Source organism: Terrapene carolina, unplaced genomic scaffold, assembly GCF_002925995.2.
Source record: "Terrapene carolina triunguis isolate 2854851 unplaced genomic scaffold, T_m_triunguis-2.0 Scaffold199, whole genome shotgun sequence".
NCBI classification, from domain to species: domain Eukaryota; kingdom Metazoa; phylum Chordata; order Testudines; family Emydidae; genus Terrapene; species Terrapene triunguis.
The window spans coordinates 3,610,358-3,625,256 of NW_020664550.1; the positions used below are offsets into that span (position 1 = coordinate 3,610,358).

The 14,899-nt window shown below is 40.6% G+C and overlaps 1 protein-coding gene across 1 annotated transcript; it reads left to right on the forward strand.

The window, feature by feature from the left end:
• The first annotated feature begins 1,289 nt into the window (after positions 1-1,289).
• On the forward strand, positions 1,290-14,444 carry LOC113407177 (ubiquitin carboxyl-terminal hydrolase 49-like). The gene is made up of 6 exons (XM_026655307.1): positions 1,290-1,350; positions 2,693-4,103; positions 7,292-7,496; positions 11,643-11,751; positions 13,116-13,321; positions 14,081-14,444. The coding sequence occupies exons 2-6, from the start codon at positions 2,721-2,723 to the stop codon at positions 14,269-14,271; spliced, it is 2,094 nt and encodes a 697-aa protein (XP_026511092.1). The 5' UTR covers positions 1,290-1,350; positions 2,693-2,720; the 3' UTR covers positions 14,272-14,444.
• Positions 14,445-14,899: the final 455 nt, after the last annotated feature.

Below are 14,899 nucleotides of genomic sequence, written 5' to 3' on the forward strand. Positions count from 1 at the left end.
GCATAGCCCAAGTAAAAGGCACAGTTAAATCCAGAGCAGTTTTAAACAGCCGGGGGGGGGGGGGGGGGGGGGGAGTTACTTTGATGTTTAAATATCTCTGTTGCAGAGACATAAAAATTCTAAAGATGCCACTTCTATTGCTATTTTCAAATAGAGGAGAACAAAAGACAGAGTGGAAAAGGTTTAACTTCCTCTAAAATCTTCCATCTTTAATATGGTGGTACTAATAAGAAGCTAGTAGTAAAGTTTAAATTAAACTTGCATAATAAATTTAAGAGAACCTAAGGCGTATTTTCATGGACTTGTCAAATGTGCAATCTGCATGCTATTTGTAGTTGGCTGTTTCAGTGCTCATCTTAAAACTCCTGGAAAGTATGCTATTTCCTTAGTTGCATTTCAATTGTATTCCCCATAAAATAGCATTCTGAATTTTGAAATAAGGCTTTCTGCATGCCAGTTCTGTAACTGTGTTTTGAATGGTATGATGACAATCTGTAACCATATTGTGCATATTGCTAATCTGGCTGGATATTATTACTTTGTGTTGTATTGGGGTACTGTGGTCACACAATATGTGTATGAGGTGAGATAGTCTTTTCTTAATTATTACAATAAAGAACAACCCTCTTTCTATCTTTACCTTTCCTCCTCCATTATGGACAGAATGCAGTTCACAATCTCCCGCACCCCCCATCTTTTTCCCATTACGCTTGTTTTATTTTAATATCATCTACATTTGACAACTCTCCATTTCTACATTTTTATTATGAAAAACATATAGGAAATAGAGAGGTTCCCCCCCCCCCCCAAACAGATACCTGCTGCATAGCCAAAATTAAAGTGGTCACAAGAGGTGTATAAGTTTGCTTAGTTTTCCTGTTGAGATTTTACTATGCCATATGGTAGGTCATCCACTATGAAAAACTTTTGAAGAGGCTATGTGTGTGATCAGCAGATTTATAGATAATCAGAAAAATGAAATTCTGGAGTACCCCTTTCCATTTGACATTTCTTCACAGCCAATTATTTGGGTTGTTAGGTGCATTAATGTCATGACTTCCAGCTAATTCTGTACCTTGTTATGAATATATTCTCTGCGGTAGCTCTTATTGAGGGGATTAATCGTGTTCTAAAGCAGCTCCACTATGTTTTGTTTTTTTTTTAGTTTGTTTACATGTATCACAGGAATATTCTCTTTCTAGGGCTTTGAAGCTGTGCTGCTTTATGTGATGAAGACCTAAGTAGTAATTAAATTCCTGAAGAACTGCCAAGTCTCCTATTGGCTGAAATGGGGATGTTCCAGGCTCTGGTCATTGAGTTGCGAAAAAAAGAATGTTTAAAGATGACACAGTGAGTAGTGAATTGTATATGTATGTATGTATGTATCTGGCTGACACGTCTTCATCCCGATTTTTTTCCATTTGTGTCCGATCACTGACTGGATTATACTAAAGAAACCATTTTACTAGCATGAAGAGCTCTCTGTGGTTGTGTTCTTTGTAGAACATAAATGAATCATTTATAAAACATATGGATGTAGAAGACACAAGTGGAAGCATGTGGTTCTTTAGAATTCCAGTATCCCTGCTTTGCACTTTCTTCATCTGGGATTTAAAAATAGAGTAAATTGGTTGTCTTTTCTTTTGTGTGCAGATATACTCAATTGTGCATTATGTCAGAATGCATAAGTGAAAAATCCTGGAATGTATTTTCTACCTGCAGTTTCTGTGCAAGGATGTAATCTGCAAACAACTTTTTAAAAACAAATGTATTGGCCTTAGTTTAGAAGTACAGAGGCAAATCTTTAGCTGATGTAAATTGTTGTAGCCCTATTGAAGTCAATACTGCTATGACAGTTGCACTAGCTGAGGATTTATCCCATTGTTTTTGTAAGGTGAGTCTGTGACCCATATTGCTTGCAAGTCTTCCTTTAAATTAAGTTTGCTGAGGAGAATTTGGTGAAAGAGCCAAAAACCAAACCCATATCTGCTCAAATACAATCACATACACAGGTTTCCATAATATGACTGCATAAACTACATGAGATCTATAAACGTGATGGTTGCATTTCATTTTTTTTGGTCATGGCTGAATTTTTATATTCAACTTTAGTGAAATATTTGAAACTCTTGCTCCTGCACCCTGCCCAGCTCAGAAAAAAAAATATTACATGGTGGGAAATGAGAGACTTCAAAAAACCAATAGTGTGATATACAGCCTTTACCTTTCAGGTTTTTTCAAATATAGTCCAGTTTGGTCATGACAACTATCTGGTATCTGTGTGGCTTTTATGGAAAAAAAGTTCATAATCTCAATCCAGTTCCTAGTGGACAGGTATGTCTGTCACAAAAAAACATCTTCAATATTGGCCTTAAATTAGTGCATCTTAAGAGTGCAGGCTCGCTAAGGCATGTTGTCAGCTTGCAGTGGCACCACTTGGGCTGTCGGCAGTAGGTGGATAGACAGCTTCATTCTTCGGAGTTTGTCAACCCAATATCTTTCACTGATACTAAAAATAGCTTTTAAAAATTGCTACCAGAGGTATTTCAGTCTGTGAAAGGAAATACTGTAATTGGAGTTGGCAAGACGTGACACATCTGTCTTTTTATGTCTTTTTTAATATCTTTACAAAAGACAAATGATTTTAAATTTGTACTATGGCTCTAAAATCCTTTTTCTTTTGTCTTGCAAGGTTAAAGCAGTGGAGACTTCTGTAAGACATGGATAGATGCAAACATGTTGGGCGGCTACGACTCGCCCAGGACCATTCTATCCTGAATCCCCAGAAGTGGCACTGCAAGGACTGCAACACCACGGAGTCTATATGGGCTTGTCTGAAATGCTCCCACGTGGCCTGTGGAAGATACATTGAGGAACATGCACTTAAACACTTTGAAGAGACCAAGCATCCCTTGGCTATGGAAGTTAATGATCTGTATGTGTTTTGTTACCTTTGTGAAGACTATGTCTTGAATGATAATCCTGAGGGTGATTTGAAATTGTTAAGAAGCTCTCTGTCTGCTATTAGAAGTCAGAAGCATGATCCATCAGCACGAAGTGGGAGGACATTGCGATCAATGGCTTTGGGGGAGGATGTGTATAGCCATCAAAGGACCCCTCAGGGACAGCCTCAGATGCTCACTGCTCTCTGGCACAGACGCCAATCTTTGCTAGCAAAAGCACTGCGGACCTGGTTTGATAAGAGTTCTAGAGGCCGGCTAAAACTAGAACAAAAGAAACAAATGGAGGAACTGGAGAGAAAGAAGGAAGCAGCCAGGCAGAGGCGGCAAGAGATGAAACGGCGACTTTTGGAGGAACTGGCAAACACTCCTCCTAGAAAGAGTGCGAGACTTCTGTCTCATGTTCACAGAGAGAATCTGATTCCAAGGAAGTTTAGAGAGATGGCAGCAAGTTCCCCTACCTCAAGGCGAGTGCAGAGCAGCAGATTCAGACAGTTTTATTCCATCCGGCGTAAGCCCCTAATGACTCCTGGTGTGACTGGCTTAAGGAATCTGGGAAACACATGCTACATGAACTCAATCCTTCAAGTGCTAAGTCACCTCCAGAAGTTCAGAGAATGTTTTTTGACACTTGACCTCTGTGAAACTGAAGAACTCTTAGCCAAAACCGTGAATGGAAAGTCTAGAATGTCTGGCAAGTTGGCAAATGGATCTGCTGCTAACGAGTCAGGGAGGAATGATAAAATGGGGTCATATGGCAGGCAAAGCTTGCCAGCTGGCTTAAACGGTGGGTCCTCAATAAGCAGGAGTTTAGAACTAATCCAGCCCAAGGAACCGAGTTCAAAGCACATTTCTCTCTGTCATGAACTGCACACCCTCTTCAGAGTCATGTGGTCTGGGAAGTGGGCATTAGTGTCTCCATTTGCCATGCTGCACTCCGTGTGGAGTTTGATTCCAGCATTTCGAGGTTACGATCAGCAGGACGCTCAGGAATTTCTCTGTGAGCTGTTGGACAAAGTGCAGCAGGAGCTGGAGTCGGAAGGAACGAAGCGCAGGATCCTCATCCCTTTCTCACAGAGGAAGCTCACCAAGCAGGTCCTGAAGGTGGTGAACACCATTTTTCACGGGCAGCTGCTCAGTCAGGTATGCACATAGCTCGTCACTGAAACCAGCTGCTGCTTTCAGTGCCAGGGAGCAGAGGTTCTGTTTTCTGTGGAACCACTGGATACTCAACAGGACTTAGGTAGGTGACCCTAATGAAGATGGAATTTATTACAGCACTGTAGTAGAGCTATTAGGGGGTCTGTTGCATTTCCAGCATATAACCCACATCTAAAGGTATCAGAACTTAGCTATATTTTATCACTTTAAGATGACAGTTGCACACAGAATAGACAAGTCCTCAGCCCTAGTGCAAGGTGGGTTTTGTTTTACACAATATCTTTATACTTAATTTGGCTTTTTTTGTTGTTGTTCTTTTTCTGTGCTCAAAAAAGGGGAGGGGAGTTGTGGGGAGAGGTCCAGAGAATCCAGTCTTCGTGTCTCATAAAGAATAAAGTTGGTTTTAAAATGAATATTTGCAGGCATTTTGAGACTGATCGCGAGAGGTGCTGAGCACCCATAACTCTTGTTGTTTTCTGTGAGAGTTGCAAGTGGTCTGCAACTCTCAATATCTGGTCCTTTGGGTATGTATTTTCCCCTTGAGTTTCTCACGTTATTCCCCAAGGGTCTGATAATAAGAGCTGCTGTGTGTCTGTGCAAGCCCTCAATTACCATTGACTTTGAAGGGCCCTGAAGGTGTTTAGCACCTTGCGAGAGACACTTTGCAGGACTGGGCCATAAAAATGAACACATGACACTATTACTATTACTACCATTTTTTCCCCAGTGCTGGTTATCGTGAATTAGCATTAATAGAAACTATGTGCATATTAAAGGAGAATATATATACCCTTTAGTCCTCTATTTAGATGTGGGCTTTGGGTTTTCTGGGAAACAAGGGTTAATTTAAAATCACTGTTCATTTTGAAAGGTGTCTACTGTGCACGTGTATCGGGGGTAGCCATGTTAGTCTGTATCCACAAAAACAACAAGGAGTCCGGTGGCACTTTAAAGACTAACAGATTTATTTGGGCATAAGCTTTCTGTTAGTCTTTAACAGAAGTGCCACCGGACTCCTTGTTGTTACTGAGCACATATTCTTCATATTTTTTTTTTTTTATTTTTTTTACTAAATGTTCTGTGTTCAGAAACATCATCCTAGTTGTTTAATACTGTTCAATACATGTCTAGAGTCATAGATGTAGCCAGAGTGTTAAGACTTTTATATTAACAACTCTTTATGGAGTTATATGCAATGTGTGTGATGGAATATATTTTGAGCCATTATAGTATGTTTGTTATGCTTCTCCTGCCAAGAGGTTTATTTTATGTATGTGACAATGCAACTCCCATTTACACATCATGTCTTTCATCCAAGATTCCCCCAGGGTGCTTTACAAACATTCTTTCATTAAGCCTCATCTGGGGCTGTACACTTTATGGATAGGTAAACTGAGGTACACAGCCATGTAGTGTCTTGCCTAAAGTCTCTCTCAGCAAGTGACGGAGCTGAAAATAAAACACCAAAGTCTTCCCTCTCAGTCCCTTGCTTTAACTACTAGTCATCACTTCCTCTGACAATTACATTTGCCCTTCAGTAAGTGAACATACCTCAAGATCAAGAAATCTTGTTTTTCATAAAGGTCATTTTCCAGCTCGGTAGACTGAGTAGAACCCAGAGTAACACCAAACCTGCATGAACATACTCTCCTCCCCTTTCTCTCTCTGCATGCCCCTGCCTGCTGCTGCCTTAGTTTTAGTTTTAACTTTGCTGCAATTTGTTATTGGTCAGCACCATTTTGCAGGCCATGAGGAACAGTGTGCATTTGAGCTCCCTCCTCCACACTCCCAGAGCAGAGCATGAGTGATTTCATAGGGCTAGTGCGTGAAACAGGAACTGAAACTGACCATAACAGCGAAAGTGAGTATAGATAGTATTCTCAAATACACAAGCGAACAAACTGAAGAAATGGTGAGAATTGGGCCCTAAATGTTAATATGAATTCTTCGTATTGTTATGAGCTGGGTGAAAGCTTATTATGGGTTGAGTTAAAACCCCTTTAAAATGATGAGTGACTGTGCCCTTCCCTTAAGTTAGTTATAAGAAACACTTGAGGGGCCACACCTAAAACAAGGCCTAATAGAATCTGCTCAGAAACTAACACCATGTGTGGGGGGTTCTACTGGGTATTGTGACCAGGAATAAAGGAGTGGGTGTGTGAGTGAGTGAGAGAGAGAGAGAGAGAGTGTGAGGGAAAGCAGAAGATATGGGTACTAAGAACAGAGAGAGAGGCAGAGGCAAAAAGCACGAAAGCCAAGAGGTAGCTGGCGAGCCCAGTGTGACCCTGGAAAAGCTAGAGAGCGCTCTTTTGGGTCTGTTGGCTAGAGAGGTTTGGGGCTGTAAGCTAAGGGCATGTCTTCACTAGCCAGCGCTTTAACGTGGCTGTGTAGTCACGGCACCATGCTGGGAGAGAGCTCTCTCGGCGCTATAAAAAAACCCACCTCCACGAGGGGAATAGCAACCGGTGCTGGGAGCGCAGCTTCCAGAGCTGGTGCACTGTCTACACTGCCACTTTACAGCATTGAAACTTGCAGCACTTGGGGGTGTTTTTTCACACCCCTGAGCGAGAAAGTTGCAGCGCTGTAAAGTGGCAATGTAGACAGGGCCTAAGAAACTTGGCTTGTTTTTGGTTCCTCCTGCATTTGGAGAAGCAGAACTTTGTATATTCTTTGTAAATAAACAAGAACGGATCAAAGAAATACCTGACTACCACTGATTTCTCCTCCTAATGGGAACATCTCCGGGGCCCTGAACTTCGATTAGCCACTTGGGTCAAAAAGGGGCGACAGTATTAGAAAATAGTTCAGAACTATTGAGACATGTGTTAGCAAGAGTCAGGCTAACTGTATGTATAATAATACTTTGCAGTTATATAGGACTTTTCAACTGAGGATCTCAAAGCACACTACAAAGATAAGTATCATCCCCATATACATCATGAAAGAGCCGTAGAGAGGTTTAATGACTTGATCAAAATCACACATTGAGTCATGGTCAATATTGGGAATAGAACCCATTTCTCTGGACTGCCAGCCCAATTTCCTGTCCACTGGACTGGATTGCCACACGGGCATAACCAAATGATTCTTTGGCCCACGTGAATATAAATGCCTATACTGTAGGTATGTGTACACATAACATCATTTGTATATAAACCTTTCCTTTCCAGGTCACCTGCATAACATGCAACTACAAATCCAACACCATTGAGCCCTTCTGGGATCTTTCCCTGGAATTCCCTGAACGCTATCACTCTATTGAGAAAGGGATTGTCCCCGTTAACCAGACAGAGTGCATGCTGACAGAAATGTTGGCCAAGTTCACAGAAACAGAAGCTCTGGAAGGGAGGATATATGCGTGTGACCAGTGCAACAGTAAGTGAAGTGCTGATGCTTTACCTGCAGCTTAGATACACTGTCCATTGTTCCTGGTAAGAGATGTTCATAGTGCACTTTTGTGTGTGTGTGAAAATCTATATGTTGGTACCTCGATGCATGTGTGAGAGAGGGGTGTGTTTGTTATGTTTAAAAAAAAAAAATAGCCACACCCTTCATCGCTACTCTGTTCTGGTGTAGGTTCTTCCTGTTGATAGCTTCTGCACCTTCTGTGTACGAGTTCAGAACTGATCAGGTGCTCCTTTTATCATTCCTTACATTCAGCAGCACAGATTGCTAAGAATATATTTTGACCCCATCTGGAACTGCTCCCTCCTACTATGACTTTCTTTAGTTGGTTGCTTCCTCTGCCCCATTTAAAACAGTCACAGTAATTTGGTGGAGGGGAGGGGAGATTGTGGAGGTGGGTACAAAAGGAAGTTTATCATCTTCTTTTCTTCCCTGTCATAGCAGAGATGAACAAACTATCCTGGCCAGGTGTGTTATCATTTGTCCTGCAGGATGTGAATTTTAGTGCAGTCTTGGTGAGTTGCAGTGTAGGCTTAGCATCATGTTTCCTTCAGGCACTGTAGACTTGAGCATTTTTGTCTCTGCAGCTGTAGCTTTCAGGCAAAGAGTTCTACAGAGCCACCATGTCAGAGAAGAGGTGCTCATCTTTCTTTGTTACTAGTAGGTGTCTTTAGCAATGAGCTGAAATTGCTATTTGACTCTCAAATTAGTGTATTACCTGTTAAGTGAACGTGTGCATCTCACTACTCTCGTTTAGAATATATCTCTTGTTAGCTTTCCTGGTGATCTGAGGATTAATATTAGGGCTGGATGAATACTGCAGAAAACTTTCCAAGAACATTTGCGTACATTTTCGAACGAAGTAATTTTGAGCTTCTGAATAATCATGCGGTTTACTTGTACTGGCACCCATGTTCACCAAAACTGAATTTCAAATTCTGACACGTGATTATTTATGATGACGTCATTGTATGTTCATCCAGTTGGGAGGAAATAGTGTGACTTATTTGACCTGTCACAACTAATCAGCACAGCTGAAATAGCAAACATTTGTGTGGCATGATTTGCAATCAGTATTTTTAATCACAAATTTATTAAATACTTTCAAATAAAAAATCTGAGGAAATAGCCATCTGCTTGTGGATAGTCTATAAGCAAAAGAGGGAACTAATTTCATCAGATTCACAGCAAATAGTTTATCATTCACACAAATCTGATCAGTATTGTTCAGTTTGGCTTGCGTCTTAGCCTTGTATTCTGCAGTTCTTGTTTGTGCAGATCTAAAGTTTGTTGATGTAGGTGCTTTATAAGTGCATCGGATAAGGAAGCATTAACTGAAAAAAAGCAAGTCCTAGCGGGAGGCAGCAGTCCTACCAGTAGATGCCAAAAATCATTGGTGGTACTGCCTGTCAGAAGTGAGAAAGAGAAGGAGCAACCCATCTGTTCTGAATTGGTACAGTGAGATGCCGAAATCCACTTAACAGGTACATTTCTTATTGGAAGCTCTGGCTGTCACCTGTCCATTTTTATTTTTTTTTTCCTAAGCTGTGTCCTCTGTGCCCTGGAGAAGTTGACAGGTTCCGATTAGGAACAAAAGACTTTCCCCCCCACACACACACTTTTATCCCATCTTTTGTTGATAAATTTTAAACAAAGTCTTTACCATGGAGTAAACTTGCTTCCTTATGCAGGCACACTTCCCTTCTGCACTACCAGGACTTGGTATCTTGTTGAAAGCTCTCATCTTTAACTTGATTCATGTGAATCTCCTCCTCCCTCGCCCCCCAAAGATAGTGAAGTGCAGGATTACTTGCTCTATCTATGCAGTATGATAAGTGGGTCAAGTGGGTCAAATCAGTGTGTCAGTAGAACACAGTGCCAGATTTTGCAAGCTGATATTCAGTCCTTTTGGATGGAGGTAAAAATGAAAATGTTGAAGACAGGAATGGATTGTGTAGGGTGTTGCATATAATGGTTTAGCTCTAGTGATTTCCAAAAACAAACAAATACACCTTTCCTTCCTCCCCCCCCCCGCCCCCCCCCGCCCTTGGTAATTCCTTCAGATTGAAAAGTTTGTTTCAATATTTGCTGTTTTACTTATTTTATGTTGCTTTTTAAAAAAAAAATCTCACCTTAGTCTCTTGAGAAACCACGTGTCAAACATTTAAGATTGTGCTGCATAAAGTCAACTAGCCAAAATAACTCTATACTATACTCCTTCCTTGTTTGAATGCTGAGTTACAGAGGAGGCTGAGTTAGCAAAGGTCTGTTATGAAGCAATTATCTCTGTCTTCTCTTTATGGAAAAAATGAAGCGCATCATTTCAGGACCTTTGCTTTCAATGGGTAGGGGTGGAGGTGTTTGCTAGATATATAATAGTGGCTTTTTATTTTATTTTATTTTTGATTTGAAACTACTTTCCCTCCACCTCAGTTTGTTAGCAACTTGCTTAAACATGAAAATGATACCCCATTGGGAAACATGTGACATTTGTTCTTTGTTGTTTATGGTTAAAAGTGGGATAGGTCTCTTTCTATGAGGATTAATTAGTAGAACACAAGCAGAGTTACTAAAAATTGGTTACTTTTTTAGATACAAATTCTGAACTCCTTATTTGGCTTTTACAAAGTCCTGATGCAATAAGGGCAACAATTTTGCCTGAGCAATTATGTGAGTAAAAATGGAGAGGCAATCATCAGGATTTGCCCCTTCATTGTAGTTTAATTCAAACCTGTTTAAGGTGAAGTATAGAATTTTTCTAAGCTTTTTCTAATTTTGTTCTCTCCCATCAAAGAGAGCTACTTCTACAGGGTTTATGGGGACGGTTATATTTTTAATTTAATAACAAATCTGCTAGTTGATAGAATGTAAATAGTGGCTAAGAATCCTTTTGATTCTTTCACTGTTCATTCTCCAATTGCTTTCATTGTTGGCAAAGTTGATTGTGGCACCTTCATTGTACTGTAATCTGTGCTCTGCAGTGGTAGCTCCACTCAGCGCTGTAACGAATCACTCCAATTAGAATAAATTATTTTATTCTTGTTGATTATACTTTATGGCATGGATTACAACACTCCAAAATGAGAATCCATGCTCTGCAAACCCTCGGCTCAAGGCAGCGTAAGGAGCCACCTCTTAATTTTACATTCCTGTTAGTGATCAAAATTTTACTTAAAAAATTGCAAATAGAAGTGGACAGTGAATGGTTGTGGAGATGAGAACTTAAGGGCCTCTGTTTTCCATTTGCTCACCCAAGCCGCACACCTTACTACCCCTTTGCTTTTATTCTCCCACTCTCACCTCCATTCTTTCCCTTGTGGACTCCTACACTTGAAACTGCGTCTTTGATCCGGGCTCCAGGCCTTCACCCTCTTCTCCTTCAAGTGGCTTCTTAAAACACCCCTTTTCCATTTAGCCATATACACCTTACTCTCCCCTCTCACAGTCACAAGTGAAAAATCTTCCAGATACGCACATTGCTAACCCACAGTAACCACATGATCTTACCATGGTAACCCTTGTCCTCACAATATTTGTTGCAATTTCTTGTCAAACTATCATAACTTAGACTATCAGCTCTTCAGCACAGGAACACTGTCTTCTATCTGCCTGTAAAGCTCCGTACACGGTTCTGGTGCTGTATAAAAAAAAATATATCCACAATGTTTTTCAATAACTTGGGGACAACTTAGCATTATTTAGCATTGAAACTAGCTGTATGCTCTATGGCCCCAGCCATGTCTTTATCAGCCCTGTTGTACATCGCAGTGTGAAATGTTAACAGAAGCGGCTTGAAACTGATAACTGAAGGCATGAAGATTATAAGCAGCACAAAATGTGAAGTTGTGAATATTTTAAACAGCATGGTTTCCCGTTCCAACAAATTCATGGGGTTGGAATCCTCCTGCTTAGAAGTTGCAGATGCAGGTGTTGTAAGCAAAACTTCCCCTGCTGTACCTCTATCCTTATTCGCTTTGTATTTCACTGGTAAGTCTTTGCTGTGAGCTGACCTGACTCTAAAAAGGAAGAAGGAAGGGTTTGTCATGTGCCGCTTCCTCTTTTGAAGACAGTTTACAACCCAACCTATGTTTTATGCCCTTCTTAAACTTTTTGTAGGCAAACGACGGAAGTCTTCTCCTAAACCTCTTGTTCTGAGTGAAGCTAAAAAGCAGTTAATGATCTACAGACTACCTCAGGTCCTCCGGCTGCACCTTAAACGATTCAGGTGAGTTTTGTGGGCCACAGGTAATATTTAGCAAGTGAAATAATTGCATGGAAAATATGTGATACCTTCTTTTTGGACATGAGTGGTTCATACACACTATGAAATTCTCTTATTTCCTGCATAGTGGAAGCAAATAAAACATCTTACACGCAGCAAATGTTTAATTCACAGCAAAGAAGGCTTGTGTACTCAGTGTAGTGTCCTTATTAAGATGGGTAGCTTGCTCTTAGGCTACATTTCTGCTACAAGCTAGGGGTGCGATTCCCTGGCCCATGTACACATGCTTGTGGTAGCTCTCATTGAGCCAGTGCAAGTATAAATAGCAGTGCAGCTGCAGTGGCACAGGTAATAGTGGAACACCTGAGCTATGCCAAGTACAAACCCACCTGAAACTGGCAAGTTATGTACTTGGCTCGGCTCACGCGTGCTTCTACTGCCACTACTCATGCTACTGTGGCTGAACCACTGTTTATATTTGGACTATCTTGATGAGGGCTAGCGCGAATGTGTGTACACGAGCCGGAGAACCACACCCCTACCTCTGTTGTGTAGACATAGCCTTAATGTTTTTGAGAATGCAAACACTGGTCAACTTGTGTAAGTATTAATATAGTACAACTGTGTATCCTTTGTGCAGTGCATTCAATGCCTGCCTGAGTTTGCAGCAGCCTGAAACAGTTCCGAAAGGTTCAAATTGACTCTCTTCATTCAATGGAGTTTCTGATTATGACCATTTAGATGTCAACCCTAATATCTATTAAGCGCTGATAAAAGCATGCAAGAAAAGATGGGGATAATCCTGAAAAGTTGCAGTCTATTGAGAGTAGCATCTCATTTTGGAAACACTATGGTAGGTCTTCATCTATGGAACTTGCTCCCCCTGGTAATTTATCTGACCCCCCACTTTTGCCACTTCTAAGTCCTATTTTTGTTCTGTTTTTTTTCCATAATATAGCAGATGCTGGAACTATGGTTGGAAAGTGTCTTTTTGACTGATAAACCCAGCCCTAGTGTAATTGTTATGGGGGAGTATGCTTCATATTTGGGGAAGTTTATATCCGTAACTGAATCTCGTAAGTGGTGCTCAGACAACACTTATATGGGGCTATATTACACTTAGAGCATTTCCTGGGATTATTTCACACCAGTCTACAAACTATAATAGACTTCAGAGTGGGAGCAAGAAGAAAAACATATTTAATGTCTACCTCTCCCCAGCAGTGAAAATTCTTCAAAATCTCTTAGTAGCAGCAGGTTACTGGTCCCATCCCCACTTTTCCCCAGCTCCTTACCACTTTATTTCTTTGTAAAGTCCTTGAGTGTCTGGGGGGGGTTTATTTTGATTGCATGCATTTGTGTTGCAGGTGGTCTGGACGTAATCACCGTGAGAAGATTGGGGTCCATGTCCTCTTTGACCAGGTATTAAACATGGAACCTTACTGCTGCAGGGACTCTCTCTCCTCTCTTGACAAAGAGACCTTTGTCTATGACCTCTCCGCTGTGGTGATGCATCATGGTAAAGGGTTTGGCTCAGGACACTACACAGCATATTGCTACAACACAGAGGGAGGTGCGTGTGCCTTATTACTGGGGAAACAGATTTTAAAAGTCTGTTTAATATTTTGTTCCATAGACTTAGTGTATTTTAAAGGTTTATAGTCAGAGTTGTTTTAAATAAAATTTCTTGTCATTCCATAGCTTTATTTCCAGAGCGTATTGCTAGTAGCATGTATTTGCATAAGGACCAAAGACTGCTTTTCCTTTCCCTCCCTTGTAGCCCACTGGGATGGCTTTACTGCTTGCTTTGTAACATCAGCGTTTCATTTTTCTTGTGCTATGTAACTTGATTGTGCTGCTCTGATTGGCATCTTTCTGACCCTACTTGGGAAGGGAAGATAACAACACAGAAAATGTGCTGAAACTGAAGCTGGACTTTTCATGAATAACATCCACAATGTTTTTTCTAAATTCCTGAACACTTATCTCTTTCCACAGCATGGGTATTGATACTACTCTTCCCCACCTTATTATGGAGAATTGTAACTGTGCCTGTCTTGAAAGTTTTTAGTTTTCATTACTTGAGGAGGTTTTTTAAGGATATAATATAAAATCAAGTTACAGCTCAACTAGATAGTGGTAAACAGCATAGAAATGCTATGAAAGCCTGCTAACCTCCAGGTTAAAACACCCCTCTTCTCCCCCTCCCCTGAAAATTCCCATTTCTTGTGATATTTTTTTTTTTTTTTTTTTTTTAGGGTTCGTTTATAAGAGACAATCAAAAGGATTAAGGTCTTGTTACTAATGTCCTCTTTCTTCCTTTGGTTCCTAGGTTTTTGGGTCCACTGCAATGATTCCAAACTGAATGTATGTAGTGTGGAGGAGGTGTGCAAAACCCAGGCCTACATTCTTTTTTACACTCAAAGAACAGTGCAGGGCAAAGCAGGAATCTCAGAAACACAACTCCAAGCTCAGGTGCCGTCCAAAAACAGCGATAAGGACAGAAGACTGACATTCCCATGATGGGAAGCATTAATAACTCAACTGACTCTCTCAGTTTTTTAAACCATTGGTGTTCACACATCATTCCTCTTTGTAGGAATAAAGGCTTACTGCAGGAACAGATCAAATCACCATGTTTGCCACCCCAGGGTCCAGAAAAATGTGCATCAGGCTGTGCAATTCCATCATATAAAATTGTGGTCAGAATCTTTTTTTTTTTTTAATTGGTAAAACTCACTTTCCTCAAAACAGCCACAGATGCCTAGTATCATTCATCTTATTTCAAACAGAAATTAAATTAAGCATGTAAAAGTAAGTACAACCCATTTGTTCAACCAGAATACAAACCTATCAAACAACTGACTCCCAAATTCGCTAGTAATTAATACTGATTACAAAAAAAATCTACAGAAAAGAGGTACAGTAGAATCTCATTTAAGCTTCATTCCCTTGTTGTCAATTATATTCTCTGGTTTGAATCACTTACCCAATCCCTTCCCACCTGTGTTTATCTGAATGACTTCAATATCCCCAAAATATCTTGAATAGGTGGAGTTGTACTTTTCCAAAAGGCATTCTTGCTGGAGAGCCTTCTAAGGCCCTTTGCCCTAGGAAAACGTTCCACCAGGCCTTACATTGTCTGTAACAG